The sequence below is a fragment of the Cupressus sempervirens genome, chromosome 2 (assembly GCF_028749045.1).
Source record: "Cupressus sempervirens isolate cs-2001-9-10 chromosome 2, ASM2874904v1, whole genome shotgun sequence".
Classification (NCBI taxonomy): Eukaryota; Viridiplantae; Streptophyta; class Pinopsida; order Cupressales; family Cupressaceae; genus Cupressus; species Cupressus sempervirens.
In genome coordinates, this window is record NC_143119.1 from 5,892,483 (window position 1) to 5,913,494 (window position 21,012).

The 21,012-nt window shown below is 38.1% G+C and overlaps 1 protein-coding gene across 4 annotated transcripts in view; it reads left to right on the forward strand.

Annotated features, from left to right (window-relative positions):
• Positions 1-1,106: 1,106 nt before the first annotated feature.
• LOC149570813 (rhodanese-like domain-containing protein 15, chloroplastic) overlaps positions 1,107-21,012 on the forward strand; it is an 83,926-nt gene continuing 64,020 nt past the window's right edge. For 2 of the 4 annotated variants that reach the window (XM_089812388.1, XM_089812387.1), the window contains exons 1-2: positions 1,107-1,377; positions 1,476-1,549. Coding sequence is in view for 2 of the 4 variants with exons in the window: in XM_089812386.1 (XP_089668512.1) it covers positions 1,163-1,377 (215 nt within the window). In the remaining 2 variants the exon portion in view is untranslated. The remainder of the gene's footprint in view (positions 1,378-1,475; positions 1,550-21,012) is intronic. The other 2 variants (XM_089812386.1, XM_089812385.1) reach the window with 1 other exon arrangement.

A 21,012-nucleotide genomic window follows, 5' to 3' on the forward strand; every position in this document is an offset into this window, starting at 1 on the left:
AATTTCTATTCTTTTAAGTTAAATTTGACAACCAAAAAATAATTTAATAAATACCACATAAAATATTTTATTTAAATTAAAATATTTGCAAATATAAATCATCCATTTTTCAGAAATTAAAACTTGGTGGGTTGAGGCTCCGCTTCCCCACTCCTCCTTTTGTACTTCTCCTTTTAGATCAATGGATACATAATTAAAAAAATTAAAAAAAAGAACTTAAGTTAGTAACAATTAAAAAATAAATAAATAAATTTAAATGTAGTAAATTAAATTATAATTATTTTGTAGTGGATATTATTGGCAAGATATCTATAGTAGTATTAGTACAATGAAATTAAATCTTAACAATATAATTTAAAAAAAAAATAATTTAATTAAATTTTGATAAATTATATAATATCAATATTCATTTCATAAAACTTACTAATTGGAATAAAACTTCACTAATTAATATATCAACAAGGTTCATAAGGCACAATTGATGAGCTTAAGGGGCTTTCTAATGAATGGTTCATAAGGCACAACACTTGGTGAAGGTTTTGCAAATGGGGTTGCAAGCTTTGGGTTTAACTGTGGAGGAAACTCCGTAGTTAAGCGCGCTCAAGCTGGAGTAGTACTGGGATGGGTGACCTCCCGGGAAGTCCCAGTGCTTCACCCCTGTGAGCATCACCTAGATCCAATGAGTGCTAAGTGTTCCATTTATTCTCAGGAGAGATGGATTCATGTTGAATCACTACTCATGAAACATGGGTCATCGAGTTTGACTCAAAAAATCACACAGTTAAATCTTGATATTCACATCACAATTTGACTAGCTGTGGAAATCATCTCCTACTTATCAAGGTTAATATAAATTTAAAACAATGACAGAACTACGCTGCAGTCTTGTCTAACACGACTTTTCCGAATGAAATTGATCAACTTTCAAAAGATGCTGGCGTTGAATATTTTTTATGATAGGTACCAGTGGGATTAAACTTTGAACAAGACGATAATACAGCTTTGATCCCATTTCTCGTATTACTTTCTCGGATCACGTCATAAGACGTGTTTTTTTATGAATTGTTTATCTCATACTTAAATCGTTTCTCGTTACTGAAAACGATGGCGGCGTCATAAATTTAGCGGCCCCGCTAAGGAGTTCTTAAGCGCAGGTTGCAGAATGGATATAATCAACATAAGCGGGAAATGGAGGGTAGAAAAAACCCTTATCTCTCAACCACAATCTCCATTATCATTTGCCCTTTCCTCAACTCCAAAGGCCCTGCTCTGTAATGCTCGTATCCTCCAGGCAAAGCCATCAATTAACTTTCTGCTTACCAACACTTCGCTAGAACTCTCACACAGAGTTATCTCTCCAGTTTCCCACCGTACGAGGTATTTTCTGTCTCTCATTTTTTCAGTTTCACAAGGCATCGGATGTTTTAACTTTCATGGCAGAAGATATAAAGATTGTTTAAATATGTTGTTTTCAGATTATTTAGACTGTTCAGACTTATGAATGTCATCAAATTCATTCATTTATTCGTTCTATTCTGTTCTACCTCAGGTGCATGCCTTTTCCCCAAATTCTTCTTAGCAATTCGTTTACAAATAGCAAATAGTCCAGATGGTCGGTTTAACTGTCTATTGTGAGAGAAATAGAGAGCATACGTTCGATTCCCTCGATTTTACTAATGAATTCAGGATTCGGGAAGGTTAACTAATTCCGAGTACTGTTGTGGCTTTACTGATATGTGGTATTCTGCATCATTTTCTTTTATTGATGATCCGGTGCCGTATATTATTATAGGGCACAGTATTGAATCAGGTTAACCCGAACCGCCTACAAGTATCGTTTAATTGGTTATGACGTGGCTGACTTGGCTGTTGTGCAATTGTAATATGTTTTTTAGATGAATGGGCATTAAGCCAAGGAGATGTTTCGGGACTGAGCTTAAAGGAGACTGATAATTAGAACACTCTAAGAATGTATTGTTAATTTATTACCGAGTTATGAAAGTAATTCGGAGAAGATAGAATTGAAAGCAAATATATCCGAGAAATGAGCGTATTTTTTGGTTCAGAAATCGCGCCCAATATTTCCTTAAATTGTTGAAGTACAGAACAGATATTATGCATCCTCCTTCGATCGCTGAATTTAAGTAACAGAAAGATAATTTTTTTGTTTTGAGATAAGTTATATTTTTTTCCCCATAATCGAAGTCTATTTACACCGAAGGAAGATATCAAGCTTAGTGATTCGTAAGTGAGACGCTTGTCCCGAGTTATAAATAATTAGAATATAGAGTCACCATGTGATGCGGCCAAGGAGAGTGAACTAAATTAGCGGCAGCCTTCCTTGCAGCCGTTCACGTATACAACTCTTTATACATTCGTAGAAACAATGACCGCTAGAACATAAGTTCCTTACTAATTAGATCCGATTGCAGACTTAACATAGAGTCAGAAAGAATCCTCGAAAATAAATTACCTAAAGACAAAATGCTTTAGAATTTCAAAAAAAGAACATATGACTGAATATGCTGTAATAGCTTTCTTTTAAGTTTTAACGCCTATTCCCAAGCCCAAAGAAAACCTTTCATCACGAGGTTACCTCTAAACACCCAAACATGGTCAAATTGCCGTGGATAGTTTTGTCAACTTATAAATAAAACACCTTCACAAATTCCTTATATAAAATGCCTAAGTATCTTCCATAGCTGCGAGCAATAACTGCTACCACTAATAGTAATTGCTCTATTCTGCCTCTTCAAACTACAGTAAATTCGAAATTTGATGAAACTGCCATGTCTATTGAAAGAAATTGTGCCAATTGTAGCTGCCAGTTCTAAATAGCGAGCTGCCTGATTGGTGTTGAATGCTCCTGCATCACCATTAACTAAATCTAATTTTGCTAACAGATTTCTGAAATAATCAGAATGTAATTAACAGTCTTTGAATGAAATCTGCTTTTAAGTACTTTTTAAAATATTTCCAGGGGTGGATTTTGTACTGTGTTGATTATAATTCAGTAGATCTGATCGTTCTAGTTCTCTTCTTGCCCCATTCCAGAAGATTCGGCAGTATTTTACAGAGCAATATTTGATTTCTTGTAAAATGTGTGAAGAGTGATTGATTCTTTTCATTTACTAGCTCAAATTTTTATCATGTTATTTATCATAAACTGGGATTAATAAAGCATTTGGGCTGAATATATAAGCCCTTTGTTTACCGTACAGGGTAAAAGGATACTTATTGCATGTAGTACAGTAAGATATAACACAAAACAGATACTTTATTCATATATGCAATATGCACTCCAATGCTTACAATATGATTATGATGATGTCTCATGATGTCTCAAAGTCCCTTCTGGACAGTGTACATATACTTTCTTGAAGGGGTGACTCAACCGTCACGCGCCCTTTCGGATACAATTCTACCCGTTGGGTACAATATATAATTTACCGACAACATTATCCTTCCCAAAAAGTAAAGTCATCTCATGACGACAATTACAAAATTACCCATTCAAATTAACAAAATGGAATACATTAACTGTAACTAACTATAGTAGGATAGATTTTTTTCCTTCACCTCACATTCACATTCCTCCTGTGCCTGCACCAAACTGGTCTCCAAAAACATGTTGCATCTGTAGCCTCTGTTAACACAATAATGTCTCCCTAGCCAAGCTGACCTTGATAGCTACTCATTCCGCCTTCTTTGCTTCCAACTCCTGGGTACACTGAGCCAAGTGTCGCTCTGCTGCCTCCAACTGGACGGTTAGCTCTTCTTGGGCTTTTTATGCATTCACCAAGATAGCCTCAAGTCCAACCAACACCTACTCCGAGTGCCTCAAAGCATAGCATCCCTCTCGAAAGGCTTGCTCTAGTGCTCTCTCCACCTCTACTCTATGCTTGTAGTAGCTCTAGGTCTCATCAATTGGTCACACTTCCCACAACTAATAACTGAACTGACTGGGGGTCTAGGGGGCAATGCCCCCAATGGGGTCGAAGGGTAGTGCCCTTGCAAGGTCTTGGGGCAAAGCCCCAAGCATGCTCCCTATCGCGATACAGGGCGGGGTCGCCTCCAAGACCAAATTAAAACCCTCAAACTCACACAGAAGTCCATGGAATACACCATTTTTTTTGTGATTTTGTTCCGATCCCATACTCTTTTTGCCAACCGCTTATGTTTTTTTCACTACCTGTTTATGTCCTTCCTTTCGGCACTATATGTTATTCATTATGAACTGTTTTGATTTGTCGTCTTTTTTTTTTAAGAACCTCCTATCACCCTTCTTCTGTGTCCGTATGGTGGTCTATTCTATCTACTTTCCCTGCTTGCATTCAATTTCTCCCAGAGCGTATGGGGGTGTTTTAGAGCTTTCCTTCCTTGCCTTTCTTACCATATGGTGCTCTCTATTCTCTGTCTGTAACGCTTGATCTGTACTCCCAGGCCGTATGGTGATCTCTCTTCTTTTATGCTTTCATGTTACTGTACGGTGCTTTTCTTTGTGACCTACCTGGTGTTGTCCGTATGATCAAGAATGTAAGTTCCTTGTTTAACAAAAAAGGTCGTACGGTATCACTTATTATGTCCTCTATGCTTGCCTCTCTTGGCATACGGCTTTCTCCTTGTCCTTGGCTGTACGAGATGTCTCTTCATATGTGTTTCCTTTGCCTCCCTTGTATGGTCCATACAGTGATTCTCCGTACTTACTTTGTAATGTTCCCACTTTAGCAATTAAATTAATTTCTTATAAAGCCATTAAATAAATTAAAATTAAAAGGTGGCTTTATATTTAATTAATTTAATTAATTATTGTATTACAAAGGAGATGCTTCTAGAGTGTGTATTAATTATTGGAAAAGTGGAAGCCTCTAGAAGCACAATTAATTATTGCAAGAGAGGAGTTTCTAGAGAGTGCATTAATTATTGGAAGGGGGAAGCTTCTAGCACTTGCAATTAATTAATGTTTTAGTTCTTTCTAGAAGGGTGAAGGAATAGGATAAATAGGGGTGAGAGTCTCATTGTTGAGCATGGGATTATTGTATCGGATGATTATAACTTGCATTTGATAAGTGCTTGGATGTGTGAATCACACTCTTTTTTGGCAATAGGGAACGTTCATTCTCTGTTGTAACATTCTAGACATCATTCCCTTAGGGTTTGGCCTTTGGAATACATCTCTTTGTACTTGATTGTAGCGTTTTTAGAATTAATATAATTTCAGTAGTTGGTTAAGCTTTTGGGCATTCCTGGGTGTCCATTACAGTGGTATCAGAGCTATAAGTCCTGCCATCCTATGGAGATCATATAGATAGCCGGATAAAGGGAAAAGTGTTTGAAAAAATGTATATTAGTTCAGATCAAGATGTGATGTTCAGACAGTTATTGGGTACATTGGAGAAGGGGCAACGTATGCAACAGTTGCAGAATAGGATGCTACAGGAGCAGAATAGGCGAATAGATATGATGTTGCAGCTTATGGCTAGAAAGATGGGCATCAACATTGACGGTTTGTATGTTGCTCCAGCGCAGAAGGTAGTTGATTCTTCAGATGGGATCGAGACACCACCGGGCTATGCTATTGGTGATAGTCAGGAGTCCACATATGAAGCTTTGTTAGAGGATGGCGATGCAACAATAATGGGATTAGGAGAATGCGAGGATACTGTCTTATCAACAGCCACTTCTGTGTCCATTGAACCATCCAACAAGGAGTTTAGCAGTATGCATGCAGTTGTAGATGTGTGCTTTGATGATAGTACACCTATTATTGCTAATGAGGTGAGTGATATAGTGACAGAGTCATATTATACTATTGATCAACAAAGTGTAGATATTCACTTCTGCGATAGTACTATGTTCAACATGGATGCCGCATTGTCTTATGACAATTTGATGTTTGAGGTTGATATTGATCACTCTCCTGAGTGGAGTTGGGCTTTGTTTTCACCATCTACAAATATTCAGTTTTGTGTTGCAGCAGTTGGGAAGAAGAGATTTCATAGATCTTATACGGAGTTACCTTTTGGTGACATTCTAACTTCTTCACCATCATCACAAGTATTGGGTGCTAGGTTGCACGACATGTGGTTGGTCCTGATGATGCTGATTTGTAGTTGGTTTAATGTCCACAAGGGAGTCGCATACTACTTCAATTGGGATCCGGGTGGAGGTTGGAGTTCATTGTATTGCTGGATTGCTTGAGGACAAGCAATTTCAAGGAGGGCGGATTGTAATGTTCCCACTTTAGCAATTAAATTAATTTCTTATAAAGCCATTAAATAAATTAAAATTAAAAGGTGGCTTTATATTTAATTAATTTAATTAATTATTGTATTACAAAGGAGATGCTTCTAGAGTGTGTATTAATTATTGGAAAGGTGGAAGCCTCTAGAAGCACAATTAATTATTGCAAGAGAGGAGTTTCTAGAGAGTGCATTAATTATTGGAAGGGGGAAGCTTCTAGCACTTGCAATTAATTAATGTTTTAGTTCTTTCTAGAAGGGTGAAGGAATAGGATAAATAGGGGTGAGAGTCTCATTGTTTAGCATGAGATTATTGTATCGGATGATTATAACTTGCATTTGATAAGAGCTTGCATGTGTGAATCACACTCTTTTTTGGCAATAGGGAACGTTCATTCTCTGTTGTAACATTCTAGACGTCATTCCCTTAGTGTTTGGCCTTTGGAATACATCTCTTTGTACTTGATTGCAACATTTTTAGAATTAATATAATTTCAGTAGTTGGTTCAGTTTTTGGGCATTCCTGGGTGTCCATTACATACTTCCACACATTTCCCAAGCCATACAGTCCCCTTAATCCGATCGTACAGTAACTTTCCCTCATTTACTTCCCAAGTACGACACTCCTTTTGATTTATGTTTCTAGTGTTTTGTTAGCTGTACGATGTGTTTCCAATGTGCTTGTGTCCGTGCGGTAGTACGATATTCCTAGCCATATGATATTGCTTCTCCTCTTGTCCGTACAGCTATACGATGTTCACATGTGTGGTGTCCTTTCCCAGATAGTTCATACGGTACTTACTTCTCCTTTGTGACTATCCTATATGCCCTGTATGGTGTTCTTGTATGGTTGCTCCTGTAGACCGTATGGTGGCTACAATCTCCTGTCCTTCTTGACCTTACGGTACCTTATAGAGCCTTCAATTTATATTTTATCGTTGCTCTGATACATTTTATAATTTCCTCTTTAAACTTCTTATTCTATACATATTTATTTATTATGCCTATTTACTTATTTACATATATACATCACTACTTTTTATTCCTTCTTATATTGTCTCTAAATTGTTCGTCTATACAGGCACATTATTTCTTTCATGATAGATTTTTAGCTTCGACTCATTCACTGCATCGGGTACTTCCTTCCCGTCGAGTGTCCATAACTTTATTACCCCATTATCACCAATTTCGCGGATCTTGTACGATCCGACCCATTTAACTTTAAATTTGCCTGGTCTGATCTTGTTACACCCGTTATACTTTAAAAAAAACTCTCCTGATTGAAATTTATTCAATTTCAACTGCTCATCATGCCATACTTTTTGCCTATTTTGTGTAATCTCTGTGGCCCATTGTACCTGCAATCATCGCTCATTAAGTTTATTTAAATTGTTCACTCTCTCTCAGGCTTTCCATATCTCCCAATTTGTTCTTCATTGTGATGCTTAAACTTGTTACCATGAATTCCGTCGGTTGCCACTCTTTGCCGTCAATAACTGTATTCTTGATTCTAGAACCTTCACTCTGTACTACTACAGTTTTTATTAAGCTCTTCCTTTTTGTTTCTTATGCAAATTGTACAATGTGTTTTTCCTTGCTGGCGGTACCTTTCTTCTAAATCCATGGTGCAGTGTAACCTTTTCTTTCTATGTGGTCTATTCACCATGTACTATATAGTGGAACCTTTTCATTTTTTGAGTTCATATGGTATGTTCTTCTTCTTGTACTGGCCATACAGTATGTTCTTACCTTCAGCTTCAGTCATAACCACCTTGCGTTCTTTCGCTTCTCTGTACTCCTTCGGACATTCATTTTTCTCTCTTTTATTACCTTCGTTGACCCTTAACATATTACAGCTCAGAAAGAGCTTGTAGTCTTCCATCTGCCAATGGAGTAGGCCATTCATCGAGTCCAAGTCATCATCGTTAGACCCTCCTTCCAGTCTCAATACTCCCTCTTCATCAGGTTCCATTCTCTTCTTCCCCTCGTTGTCCCCTCCAATTTCGCCTTCAGAATCCGACGATGTTGCCTCACTTATCATTTATGTGTGAGTCGATTACAAATCTTCGGCCTCCACATTCCATGGACAGGGTATTTCGTTTCCAATCATGTTTCACCTTTGCCTGTACCAGCCAGCCTCGTCCAAGGATGGCGTCATACCCTTTTCTTTTTAATGGAATGACCACGAAATCCAATAAGAATGGTTGCATTCCGATGGTTATCAACTGTGCCATCAAGGTTCCCAATGACTTGATTTTGTGCTGATCTGTAGTGAGTAATTGAAATGTAGGTGGCCATAATGTAGGTTGTCCCAACTTTTTCCATATATACTCCGGTAGAACATTTACTCTTGACCCTCCATTGACAATTATGTCCGTGAGTACTGTTCCTAGGATACCCATCTCTACTACTGCCAGATGTCTTCTCGTCATAAGTGCCAGTAGCATTGGGTTTGCTGCAGTCGTTCCATTGCCATCATTTCTTGTTTCTTTTGTTGCATTCAAAAGTGGTGTCATGTTCAGTATCGCCGTCTGCAACTAAGGCATTGTAAGAAGGTCATTTAATTTTATAGGAACTTCCATTTACATTATCTACCTTACCATGTTTTTTTCTGCCAGGTTTCACTTCGAGGTGCCAATAGTGTCTTTTGTTTATAATTTCTCCATTTCCATTTGGTTTTCCAACTCCATGTGTGCTTGTTGTAACCTCTTCTTTTCTTCCTCTGCATCTGGGTACATTGCCTTCTTTGCTTGTTCGGGAGTGATGGTTAGCATCTTCTCATCACATGCTTCGATGCTTAACAAGTTCACCCCTTGCTTAGGGCATTTTGAATCCTCGTGGTCTTTTAGACCTCACTATCTGCATAACAACTGTGGCATTTCCTTCGTGGTACAGTGTCGGGCGAAGTGCTGCTAGAGGTTGCACACACAACATTATATCATCGGCCGTCCACTCAAGTCGTACTGTATTCGACTTCAGCCTCCATTATTGGTATTATTGTTATTGTTGCTGCTTCATTCATGCCAATTTTTATTATGGTATCCCCCTGAGGTTGCGTTATTGTTCGTGTTCATTCCTACTCCTAAGGTGGATTCTTCCTGTGTCAGTAACACTTGCTGGTGTCCTTTCGTCTTCATATTGAATGGGCATTCCTTTGTGGAATGTCCCGCAATCTGGCAGATATCGCAAAATTGTTTATTTGGGTAGGAATCTTTTGTGTGGCCCTCCTCCTTACAGTCCATACACCACAATTCCCTTTTCATTGAGTCAGGATTCTTTCTTAGATTTTTAAATTCCTTCATCATCCATAGCATATCTTTTTGCAATGCTCGAACTTTCTTACTTGATTCTTTGTCGTTGCTACTACTTTCAGAAGATGAATCCTCTAAGTCCAACGACTTGTGCTTCTTCTTTTTGCTTGTCTTTTGTTCACTCTCTAGATCCATCGCTTGATTATACGCATCTGCGTACGATGCTGGAGGTACAATCTTCGTTTTCTTCTTTAGTGCCAACCGTAGCCCTTCAACAAACCATCGTTTCTTTAATCCGTCAGCCAGTGGGCTCTCCATCTTCCCCACCTACTCTCTCAACCTTCTTACATATACATGAATCGTTTCATTCTTTCCCTGCTTTGTACTATATATTTTTGCTACAATTTCGTTATTGTCCCTTAGCAGTCGGAACTCTACTATGACCTCCTTTCTAACTTTTTCCCATGTAGTTAATTTCTATGGATCGACATCCGAAAACCAATCAATCGCAACACCCTATAGGGTGGTCGGGAACGGTTGGACCTAGTCATCCTGGTTCGTTGCACCATTCGCCGTCCATATGGTTTCGCATGTTTTGTAGTGTCTGATCAGATCTGCCATCCCATCACCATTGGACTTTAACAATTTTTACTTTGGTCTTGCCATTGCTACTTTCTTCTGATTCTATGGTACTTGTTGTGTACCCGTGCTATTCTGCACCACTGCGCTGCTTCGGACAACCACCCTACTTCCAACAATCGCGTTACCCGGTGAGAAAAGATCTTCCTCAAGCGAAATTGTTTGATTCTTTATTTGTATCTGTTCATCGGGTGTATCAGGAACGAAGAGTTCACTCTATGCTTGTGCTCCTTCGACACTTTGAGCCATGCGAGTTACTTTCCTTCCGTTTGGATTCTCTACCCTCGGCATATACAAGTTAAGGAACTCCTCCCTTGTCTCTTCTACCAAATTTAGTCTTTGTCGAGTCTCTTCTAGCAATTCCTCAACACTCCTCGGTTTACTAGTTGAATGCACTCCCTCTGTCTGTGCTCCTTCACCCCCTCGGTGTCTGTTGGTAATTTGCTGAAGCTTCTGTCTACACTCCGCATGTTGTGCTAAAATTAATACTTTTTGTGCTGTGCATATTTCATCCTTATCTTTTATCTTATTCCTATCTTTATTAAGTAGATTAGGCATTAATCTTCAAACACTTCCTTTGTTCCAAGTTTGATTGGCAATGGTGCCAAATGTTTACCGTACAGGGTAAAATGATACTTATTGCATGTAGTACAGTAAGATATAACATAGAACAGATACTTCATTCATATATGCAATATGCACTCCAATGCTTACAATATGATTACGATGATGTCTCATGATGTCTCAAAGTCCCTTCGGGATAGTGTAAATATACTTTCCCGAAGGGGGATTCAACCGTCACGTGCCCTTTCAAATACAATTCTACCCGTTGGCTACAATATAAAATTTACCGACAACACCCTTAAGCTAGAGCCTCTTCATAATTCTATGTTTAAATACATTTTTAAGGATTAGGACATTGAGGCTAACAATGTGGGGGAGATGATAAACACTATTTCAGTGAATTCAAATCGTTATGAGTACAATAAGAAAGGTTAAATAGAAGACAAATATGTTTATAATATATCAATACAAAATGAAAGGCATAGATGGTTATGAATACCTCAAAGGAGCTTCTTAATTCTATTTTAAGTTAATTTTTTAAATTTAAACGCTCTATTTTAAGATTATTTTTTTAATATAAACGCATTTGGCATAATTATCTTATAAAATAATTTAAAATAAGTTCATTTATGTTAGTGAATTTTTAATGTTTTAAAATTACTATGCATATTACATATATTTTTAGAGTCCACTGTAATAGCTCATAAGTACTTTGAATAATTAATAACAAAATCATTTTGAAAAAAGAAAAAGGAAAGGAAAAATATTAATCAGCCAATTAAGATTTAACCTAGATTCGCTAGACTGATTTGTGATGCAGGGCATTCACGTGGAGGAGGGGTAGCCTTAAATTTGAAATTTCATTTTTTTGCCTTCTATAGTTGTTACCTGCTCTGACCAGCCCTTCAATTTGTAAGGAGTGGGATTTTTTAAATTAGCCTAACATCCTAGCAGTAGCGGAGTCTCAGTAAGATTCTAAAATTAGCAAATTTGTATTGGTTGGACAATACCTGTTTGAGGGTAGTGGGTTAGTATTTCTTGGCCAGTTTTGGGTGGTTTTATTTTTCGTGGTGGCTGTGTAGCAAGGGGGTGGACAGCAGCTTTGGGTGTGTAGTTTCTGAAGAAGAGGATTCTGAAATAAAAGAACACTTCCAGATTTTGTTGCAGATTTGAGATTTTGGAGAGTTGCGTCTGAAGGATATTTCAAAATTTGAAGGCATTTTGATGTTGTAATGTCCTCTTACAGAATTTAATGTACATTTCAGTTTTTTACTGTATTTTGTGCCATTAGGGTTAACTTATTGCATTGAATTTGTAATTTCTGATTGACATATCAAATCTATGTTTTTTTTCCACATTTTATGAGCATTTCTCCTATAACTTTGCTATTTAAAATTCTGTTTGATGAAGAGTATGCGTGTTATTTATAAGTGCTACTAGAGCCAGTTGATTTTGAGTGTGTAGGCAAATTCACCGGAGGGAGGCAGTTTGCACTAAGATTGAGTTTGTAGGTGTTGTAAAAAATGTATACTAGAAGAACCCTGCATAGTTTGGGAAGAGGTGGAGCTCAGAGTGGAGGAAGAATTCCTCCAGATCTTGAATTTACTGATGATTTTAGAGTCCTGAGCAGGTAGGTTGAAGCCATACCGATACAACAATATATCAGAAGAGTTTTTGCTTGCAGGAGAGAACATGAAAGTGAAGAGGGTGAAACTAAAAAGAGTTGAGAATGATAAGAAAATGTTGAAGATAAAGCAACAGCAGTTGCTTTAAATAATCCTCTTGTTAAATCATTAACAAGGATGGGAAAGAGACCAAAGGTTGGAGTTCTTACCTTCACTATGAACTTGGATCCAGAGGAGCCAATGGAAAAATAATTCGACTTCGAAGAAGTTGAAGATCTAGATAGAATAAGATTCTGCTAAAACCAAATTGAAAAAGGATGTGCCAAAATCTGGGGAAAGTGGTACAAATTGCAAGAGGAAGAAGAGGAAAAAAAAAGATTTGCAAATGGGATAAAATGGTGGAAATGATGAAGGGAGTTTTTTCTTGTTGATTATGAGTAAGATTTGTAGAGGAAAATACAGTGCCTGAAATAATTAAGAAATTAGAGAATATATGGAGGAATTTCACAAAATTCTAATCAGAATAGGCCTTCCTGAAGTAAACAAGGAGAAGACAGTCTATTAGATCAATGGGTTAAGACCAAGCATTCAAGAAGAATTGGGTCTAGTAAGGATTTATGCCATGGAAGATGCTGACCAATTTGACTTGAACATTGAAGAGAGATTGAACAAGAAATCTGAGAACAAGCAAAGGAGAGGTCAAGATGAAAATAAAAATGGACGATCATACAAAGATAGGGATGAGGGTTGTGTTTACCGTACTAAGGTAAATGAATGAATCAATGCATACAAACAATAGATGAGAACAATATAACTCCTTGTTTTATTTGCATATGCCAAGAGATTACATACCAATGATTAGATGATATACAATGACCCAAGAGGGCGTATAAATACTTTCCTAAGAACCTTCTCGAAGGGGTCCCTCGGCTACATGACAATTACTGAAGGGCCTGTCGGCTACATAACAAGAACCTTCCCGAAGGGACCCGTCGGCTACATAATAATAACCTTCCCAAAGGGACCCATCGGCTACACAATATCTACCGATGACGTCATCCCCCCCAAAAAGAAAAGTTGTCTCCGGACAACAATTACAAAATATCCAAGACAAATTAACAAAACATAATACATTAACGGACTAACTACAACAAGATAGATTTGTTTCTGTAACACCACTTTCACATTTGTCTTGTGCTTACACCAATTGGTCTCCAAACCACGTTGCATTTGTAGCCTCTGCTAACACAATAGTGTTTCCTTAATCAAGTTGACCTTGATAGCCACCCATGCTGCTTTCTCTGCTTCCAACTCTTGGGTACCTTGAGCCAAGTGTTGCTGTACTGCCTTCAACTGGATGATCAACTCCTCTCGAGCTCTCTATGCATCCACCAAGACAGCCTCATGTCTAACACCTACTCCAAGTGTCTCTAGTACATAAACACTTCATGCTTGCAGCAGCTCGAGGTCTCCTGAACTGGTCACACTTCTCACGACTGATAACCGCACCTACTGGTGGTCTAGGGGGCATCGCCCTTGGCGGGGTCAAGGGGTAGCGCCTTGTGGGGTCTTGGGGCACACGATACAGGGCGAGGTTGAGGGGCAGCACCCCTCGCCACTAAGACCAAATTAACACTCCGAAACCCACACAAAACTGCATGGAACACACCATTTTTGTGATTTTCTTTTGATCCCACACTCTTTCTGGAAACCGCTGATTTTTCCCTTCCCTTTGGCATCATGCATTACTCATTCCAAACTGTTTCAATCTGTCGTCTTTAAAAAAAAAAAAAAAAAAACCAAAAAACCTCTTGTCACCCTTCTTTTGTATCTGCACGGTGGTCTCTCTCTGTTATGTTACAACCTTATAGCTACACAATGGATTGCTTCTGCCATAGCCGTACCGTCTTCTTGCTACCATACGACCTCTGTGTAATGAAAGCACTGTTTCTATTTTCATACAGTACTCTTCCATCTGCTGAAAATGTCGTATAGTTTTTGTGTAGCTGAAAATCCAATGGAGTTGATGCGTCCCTCCACCCCTCTGTACGGTGCAAGGTTTCTTGGTCTTGATTGGCCGTACGACAACCCATTGCCCAACATTGCCGTACGTTGGTTTTATAAGCCCAAGCTATGCTTTGACCTGGAGCTAGGAACAAATGAGGCCACAAACAGGGGACCTCATCCCCATTAGATTTGAATCTTGATGGCATGACAGATTGAAACAGTTCAGAATGAGTAACGCATCATGCCAAAGGGAAAGGAAAACATCAGTGATTGCCAGAAAGAGTGTGGGAACAAAAGAAAATCACAAAAATGGTATTGCGTGCCCCAGGACCCTGCCCTGTATTGCGTGCCCTAGGACCCCGCGAGGGCGTTGCCCCTCAACCTCGCTGGGGGCGATGCCCCCTAGACCCCCATTCGTTGCAGTTATTAGTCATTGGAAGTTTGACCAGTTGATGAGACCTGGAGCTGTTGCAGGCATGGAGCATCTGTGTACCAGAGGCACTTGGAGTAGGTGTTGGACGTGAGGTTGTCTTGGTGGATGCATAGAGAGCTCGGGAGGAGTTGATCATCTAGTTGAAGGCAGTACAATGACACTTGGCTCAGGGTATCCAAGAGTTGGAAGCAGAGAAAGCAGCACGGGCGGCTATCAAGGTCATCTTGATTAAGGAAACAGTATTGTGTTAGTAGAGGCTACATATGCAACTAGAGGCTACAGATGCAACGTGGTGTGGAGACTAGTTGGTGCAGGCACGGGACAAATGTGAAAGTGGTGTGACGGAAACAAATCTATCTTGTTTTAGTTAGTCAGTTAATGTATTCTGTTTTGTTAATTTGTTTCGGATATTTTGTATTGTCGTCCGGACATGACTTTTCTTTTTGGGGGGGATGATGTCGTCAATAGATTTTGTGTAGGGTATGTCACGCGGGTGACCTTGGTTCTATCCCTGGCAACGGTGCCAAATGTTTACCGTACTGGGTAAAGAAATCAATGCATATAGACAATAGATGAGAACAACAGAACTCCTTGTTTTATTCGCATATGCCAAGAGATTACATACCGACGATTAGATGATTTACAATGACCCAAGAGGGCATATAAATACTTTCCTAAGAACCTTCTTGAAGGGGTCTGTCGGCTGCATGACAATTATTGAAGGGCCCGTCAGCTACATAACAAGGACCTTCCCGAAGGGACCTGTCAGCTACATAACAATAACCTTCCCAAAGGGACCTGTCGGCTACACAATATCTACCGATGATAGGTTGAAATCAGAAAAAATAGAGAAATGAAGATCAAGATAGAAGTGGAAGTCAGAGATATGAGTTTTCACATGACCATAGAGATCAAAGTTCAAGAAGTAGAGGAAAATCTGGTAGAGGTATTAAAAGAGAAATTTACAAGATAACTTGTTTTGAATGTGATGGACGACACAAGGCTTATGAATATCTAGAATATGTAAACACCAAAAAAAGAATTGAAGGCAAAGCAAGAGTTACAATTGTAGATGAGGAAGTGTTAAAAGGTAGGGGTTGCCATTGTACCAAAAGATTGACCTGTCAATGCCAGATACAACTGCTAGACTTGTAGAACACAGGAGGTGGTAAGCCATATTATGAATTCCAAAGGAGAACGTTGGCAATTAGTCCAACAATTCGCCCCTCAGTGTTACCCGAGGAGATTTGAACTTATGACCAAGCTCTAATACCACTTGTTACAAGCCATGATTGTCGTTGCACCAAAAGATCAACCTGTCAATGTTCGATACAACCACTAGACTTATAGAACACAGGAGGTGGTTAAGCCATGTCATGAATCCCAAATGGGAACATTGGTAGTGTTTCCACCAAGAAGATGCCAAGCTATTGCAATGAGAAGATGTAGCAAATGAAGAAATACTTGTTGCAAGAAGAGTCTTGATGAATGCAGGATGAGAATTAGTTCAAAGGGAAAGTTTATTTCACACAAGATGTACATGCAAGGGTAAGTTCTGCAATGTCACTATTGATGGTGAAAGTACAAATAAATCTCATTTAACAAGAAATGGTACACAAGTTGTAGTTAGAAAGGATGCACCTGGATCTGTATCAGATTACTTGGTTGCAGGATGATTGTAAGTTTTGGTGAGTGAAATGTCTAGTTAAATTTAAGATAGGAGATTATCATAAGGTCTTATGTGATATTATGTCACTGAATTTTTTGTCATATGTTGATGGGAAGACCATGGCAGTTTAACAGGAAGGCAACACACAATGGATATGCAAATACATACATATTGTTGAAGGACTGTTTTCAACACAAATTGAAATCCTTGAATAAGAATGATGTAAAGGTATCTAAGAGCACTGGTAAATGTTTGATTAATGGATTTAAAGAGTTAGTCACAAAGGATGAAGATGAAGATTATAAATTGCTCATACAAGTTGCAGTAGTGCTGGTTGCATTTTGGAAGGGAGAATGATAGTTTGAGTAGAGAAGGAAATGGAGGTAAAATCTGGTTTTTGTGAGAACATTGGTCAATCTGTTCTCTGTGAGGATGATTTTATTGGTATGGGAGAGAATTGTAATTTTCCCATTTAGAGTTCAACAAGAATCTATAAGCAATTTAATAAATGGTCCCACTAGACTAGACTTATTAATGGTAAGTCATGCAATATTATGAATTGTGAAGTACAAACAATATTGTTTTGGAAGAAACAATAAGAGAGAAGTAGGCACTTGCATCCATATCTAATTGCTTGGTTGCAGGGTCATCAAAAAGTTTTGGTAAGTAAACAATACCTAGTTTAAGATAGGAGATTACCATGATGATGTTTATGTGATATTATGATAGTGGCTGTCTGCCATATGTTACTGGGAAGACTATTTGCAGGAAGGCAATGCACAGTGCTTATGCAGACACGTACATGTTGGTGAAAGATGGGATTAGACACAAATTGAAACCATTGAATACGAATGATAAGAAGGTATGTAAGAGCACTGGTGAATGTTTGATTAATGGAATTAAAGAGTTGGTCATAGAGGATGAAGATGGAGATTATGAGTTGCTCGTACAAGCTACAGGAGTGTTGATTGCATTTCGAAAGGGCAGAATGACAGTTCTAGTGGAGAAGGGAAAGAGGTAAGAATTGGTTTTGTGGGAATTTTGTTGAATCTGATTTTTGCAAGGATGATTGTATTGGTGTAGGCCCTAGGATAGAATGCTGCAGTAAGTAACCTATTGAACGATGAAGTTATAAATTAAGATGAAGGGTGGATTGATAGATGATCTCCTACTTGAAAAAGAGATTGCTGAAGTTAAAGGCTTTGAAGTTAATAGTTTGTTGCAGGATGGTAAAGAAGAATGCCTTGGCTAGTTTTCTAACATTGACATGGGTACGGGAGAGGACAATCTTGCAGCAAAACAGTGACTTTTGGAAGGCATTAAGAAAGAGGAATACAATGTTGCAGAAGAGGAAGATGATGGACAAATTGTTGCAGGGGTATCAAAGAAAGAGGTAAACACTTTATTTTGATATTTTACTAAAGAGGATGACAGTGAACCTTATGATTTTGATAGTTTTCTAGTGCATATTGGTAGGAGTTGGATTGTGTGAAAAGAGAGAGAAAGAGACGAAAAATGAAGGATGGAAGAGACATGAAATCACAGAGAAAATTAACAAAGAATATATAGATAAGGCAGAGAAGTGATTCTAAACAAGCACAACTTATAAATGTTTATGAGTTTCACTCATGAAACATTTCAATCTACCTTGGATGTTTAATGCATGGGATCTACCTTGCATGTTTAATGCAGGGCACCCGTATGGAGGGGTAAACTTAAATTTGGAATTTCATTTTTTTTCCCTTCAGCAGGTGTTACTTGCTTTGACCAGCCCTTCAATTTGTAGGAAGTTGGCATTTTAAAAATAATCTGACATCATAGGAGTAGTGGAGTCTCGGTAAGGTACTAAAATTAGCAAATTTGTATTGGTTGGACAATATCGGTTGACAGTAGTGGGTTAGTATCATAGTTACAAGATGTCTTCTCTATACTTTGCGGGTCCAGAGCCAAGTTGGCTCTGCCAGGTTTGGGTAGCCCGGCACTTGAACTTGGCTAAGTCTGACCAAGCATGGGACAGACTCGCCAAGTTTGTTAAACTTTGCAGATACGTAGAGTTACGATCTCTACACTCAGTCACATCCTACAAGAAAGAAAAGGAAAGCAAAAATAAATATTAATTCACACCTTTTATCTGTTTTAAAACTTCACTTTCAGACCTGATTCTTGCACTGATAATTGTTGTAAATTGTAATGCCCCGCCAAGAGATCCAAAGAATTTCACTAAGTTTGCCAAACAATTTTTTTTTAAAACATGAAAGTAAAACCATACACAACACTTGCGGAAGCAATAGTAACATCTAACTAAAAATAACATAACATAACAGATTACAGTCTTTAAAGATCCCTTAACGTTGAATTACTTCTATTCATAACTTATTCATCTAACATCACATCCTTATGAAATAACAATGATACATCCAATATTCTTAAGCCATATACAAGTGTACATTTTAGATTACTCAATCATCCACTATACATGTTACAAGGTATGAAAAAGCTTGAAAGAATAAACATCCATGTAAATAAAGTACATCAACATCCAATATTAATCCATGATGATAACATAATGAAATCATAAACCATACATGTTACATTATCACAAAAGATATAAACATCCATCATAAAAGATAACCATATATCACAAACATAACTAACTAAATGCACGGTTCCTCCCAACCGTAAATAGCATCATTAGACCATCGTGGATCCTAGCCATCCCTCCGTGCATAACATTCCAAAGCACCGAAGAGATCATCGGCTATAAACATAGTAGGAATGTCACTCCTAAAAACATCCTACTAACATGCAAAGTAAAGCATAAGATAACATCATCTAACATAAGCAATTCATCAATACGAGAAACATACCAATATATACATCCATCATAAGGTATATCATCTATCATAATGATCCAAGAACAGAATGAAGATAAATACCAACCAATAATACTCCAACCACGGTGTCTCGAACGGATCTCAAATGATAAGAGTGGAAAATACACTACCACCCGACCGCGTGGAACCTAAGTGGTCCACTCCCACCGTGCTGAGGAGATAATCTCAAGTCCCAAAAAGGATATCAAAACCACAAAGCATAAATCTCTTTAACTCTAGGAATCCTAAAAGTATACTAACTCAAAGGTTCCAACACACACAAAACTGACATCTAATTCCCAGAGGCACACAATGACATGTAGGAAACCTACTCTGCAAGCGGGAAAGTGTCATCGCATTTATCTCGTACAAGTTACCCTGGTAGTTAGCTAAACTCCACGGGTCCATACAGATCTCATGCGGCCACTAGTATTCTCTCATACTGACGAGGCATACTATGGAATGCAAGGTTGCAACCATGCGTCTCACTACTCCCATCCTAGCTTGTACAAGCGCTCAAGGCATGGGCGAGAACATCCAAAACAATTATCTTTTTAGGTTCATTTAATCCCCAATTAGTGTGTAAATGTTATCACTTATTAACCAAACTTACAATAAGTTACCCTGGCAGCCACTTAGGGCCCCGACCCCCATTGCAAGCCACTTCCCGACACTACAAGTAGATTACCTACCCTAATGCTCATGGAATCATAAATCACCACAGTCCTGTACAAGCGATTGTAAAGAAAATCCAAAAGATAATCCATAAAAAGAATCATCAAATATCCACAAAATAAGCATCAAATATCCACAAAATAAGCATCAAATATCCATATTAAGAATCATCAAATCTCCAAGATAAGAATCATCAAAATCTCCATGATAAAATCATCAAATATGCATTAAAGCATCAAATCTCCATGAGCAATATCCATAGAAAATCATGACCACAACAGTTCTCTATTGGCAACTGAAAGCATCACCGATAATCATAAGTATCCATTGGTTCTCAATAACCAAAATATATCTCAAAATAGATCACCATATCCATTGGTTCTTCAACAAGCAACCAAGAATATCTCAAAATCATACTGATCGAAGACTCCAAAATGGTTGAGTCAAAACATGTCACATCATGACATCATCAAGAAATAAATCCACATTTCAGTCCCATCATGGCGACTAGAAAACAATCCAAGGATAACTGATCGATGACTCAAAAATGATTAGCTCAAGTGTCTCATACACATACATCTCAGCTTCACACATGAAGACTGATGAACAAATACAAACATTTCATAGAGCATACAATCACATTACCATGGTTGGGCTTATAAAGATCGAGACCAAAAAAGATCAACATGCCAACACATCTCATAACCCCCGAGCCTCTGGTAACAACCTAGGACTGGTCAACACTAGTCAACCCAAAACCCAAAACAAGAAGCATATAGAATACACGATGCAGACACATGTTTTGGTTTTCTAAATTCACATAGTTGAATAATGTGTAGAGTTTCCAGTTTCCATTTTCAAGTATACTTCAAGTGTATAAAGTTCATCATTTGACCTACAAGTCAACCCATTTGATTCCCCGATAGCATTATCCTTCCATTATTAAGAATTACATTTTAAGAATAACTTAAGAATAACTATTTACTTATTAAACTGATCGTCATTGACCTTAATTAAATTGTTCTCTATTTTAA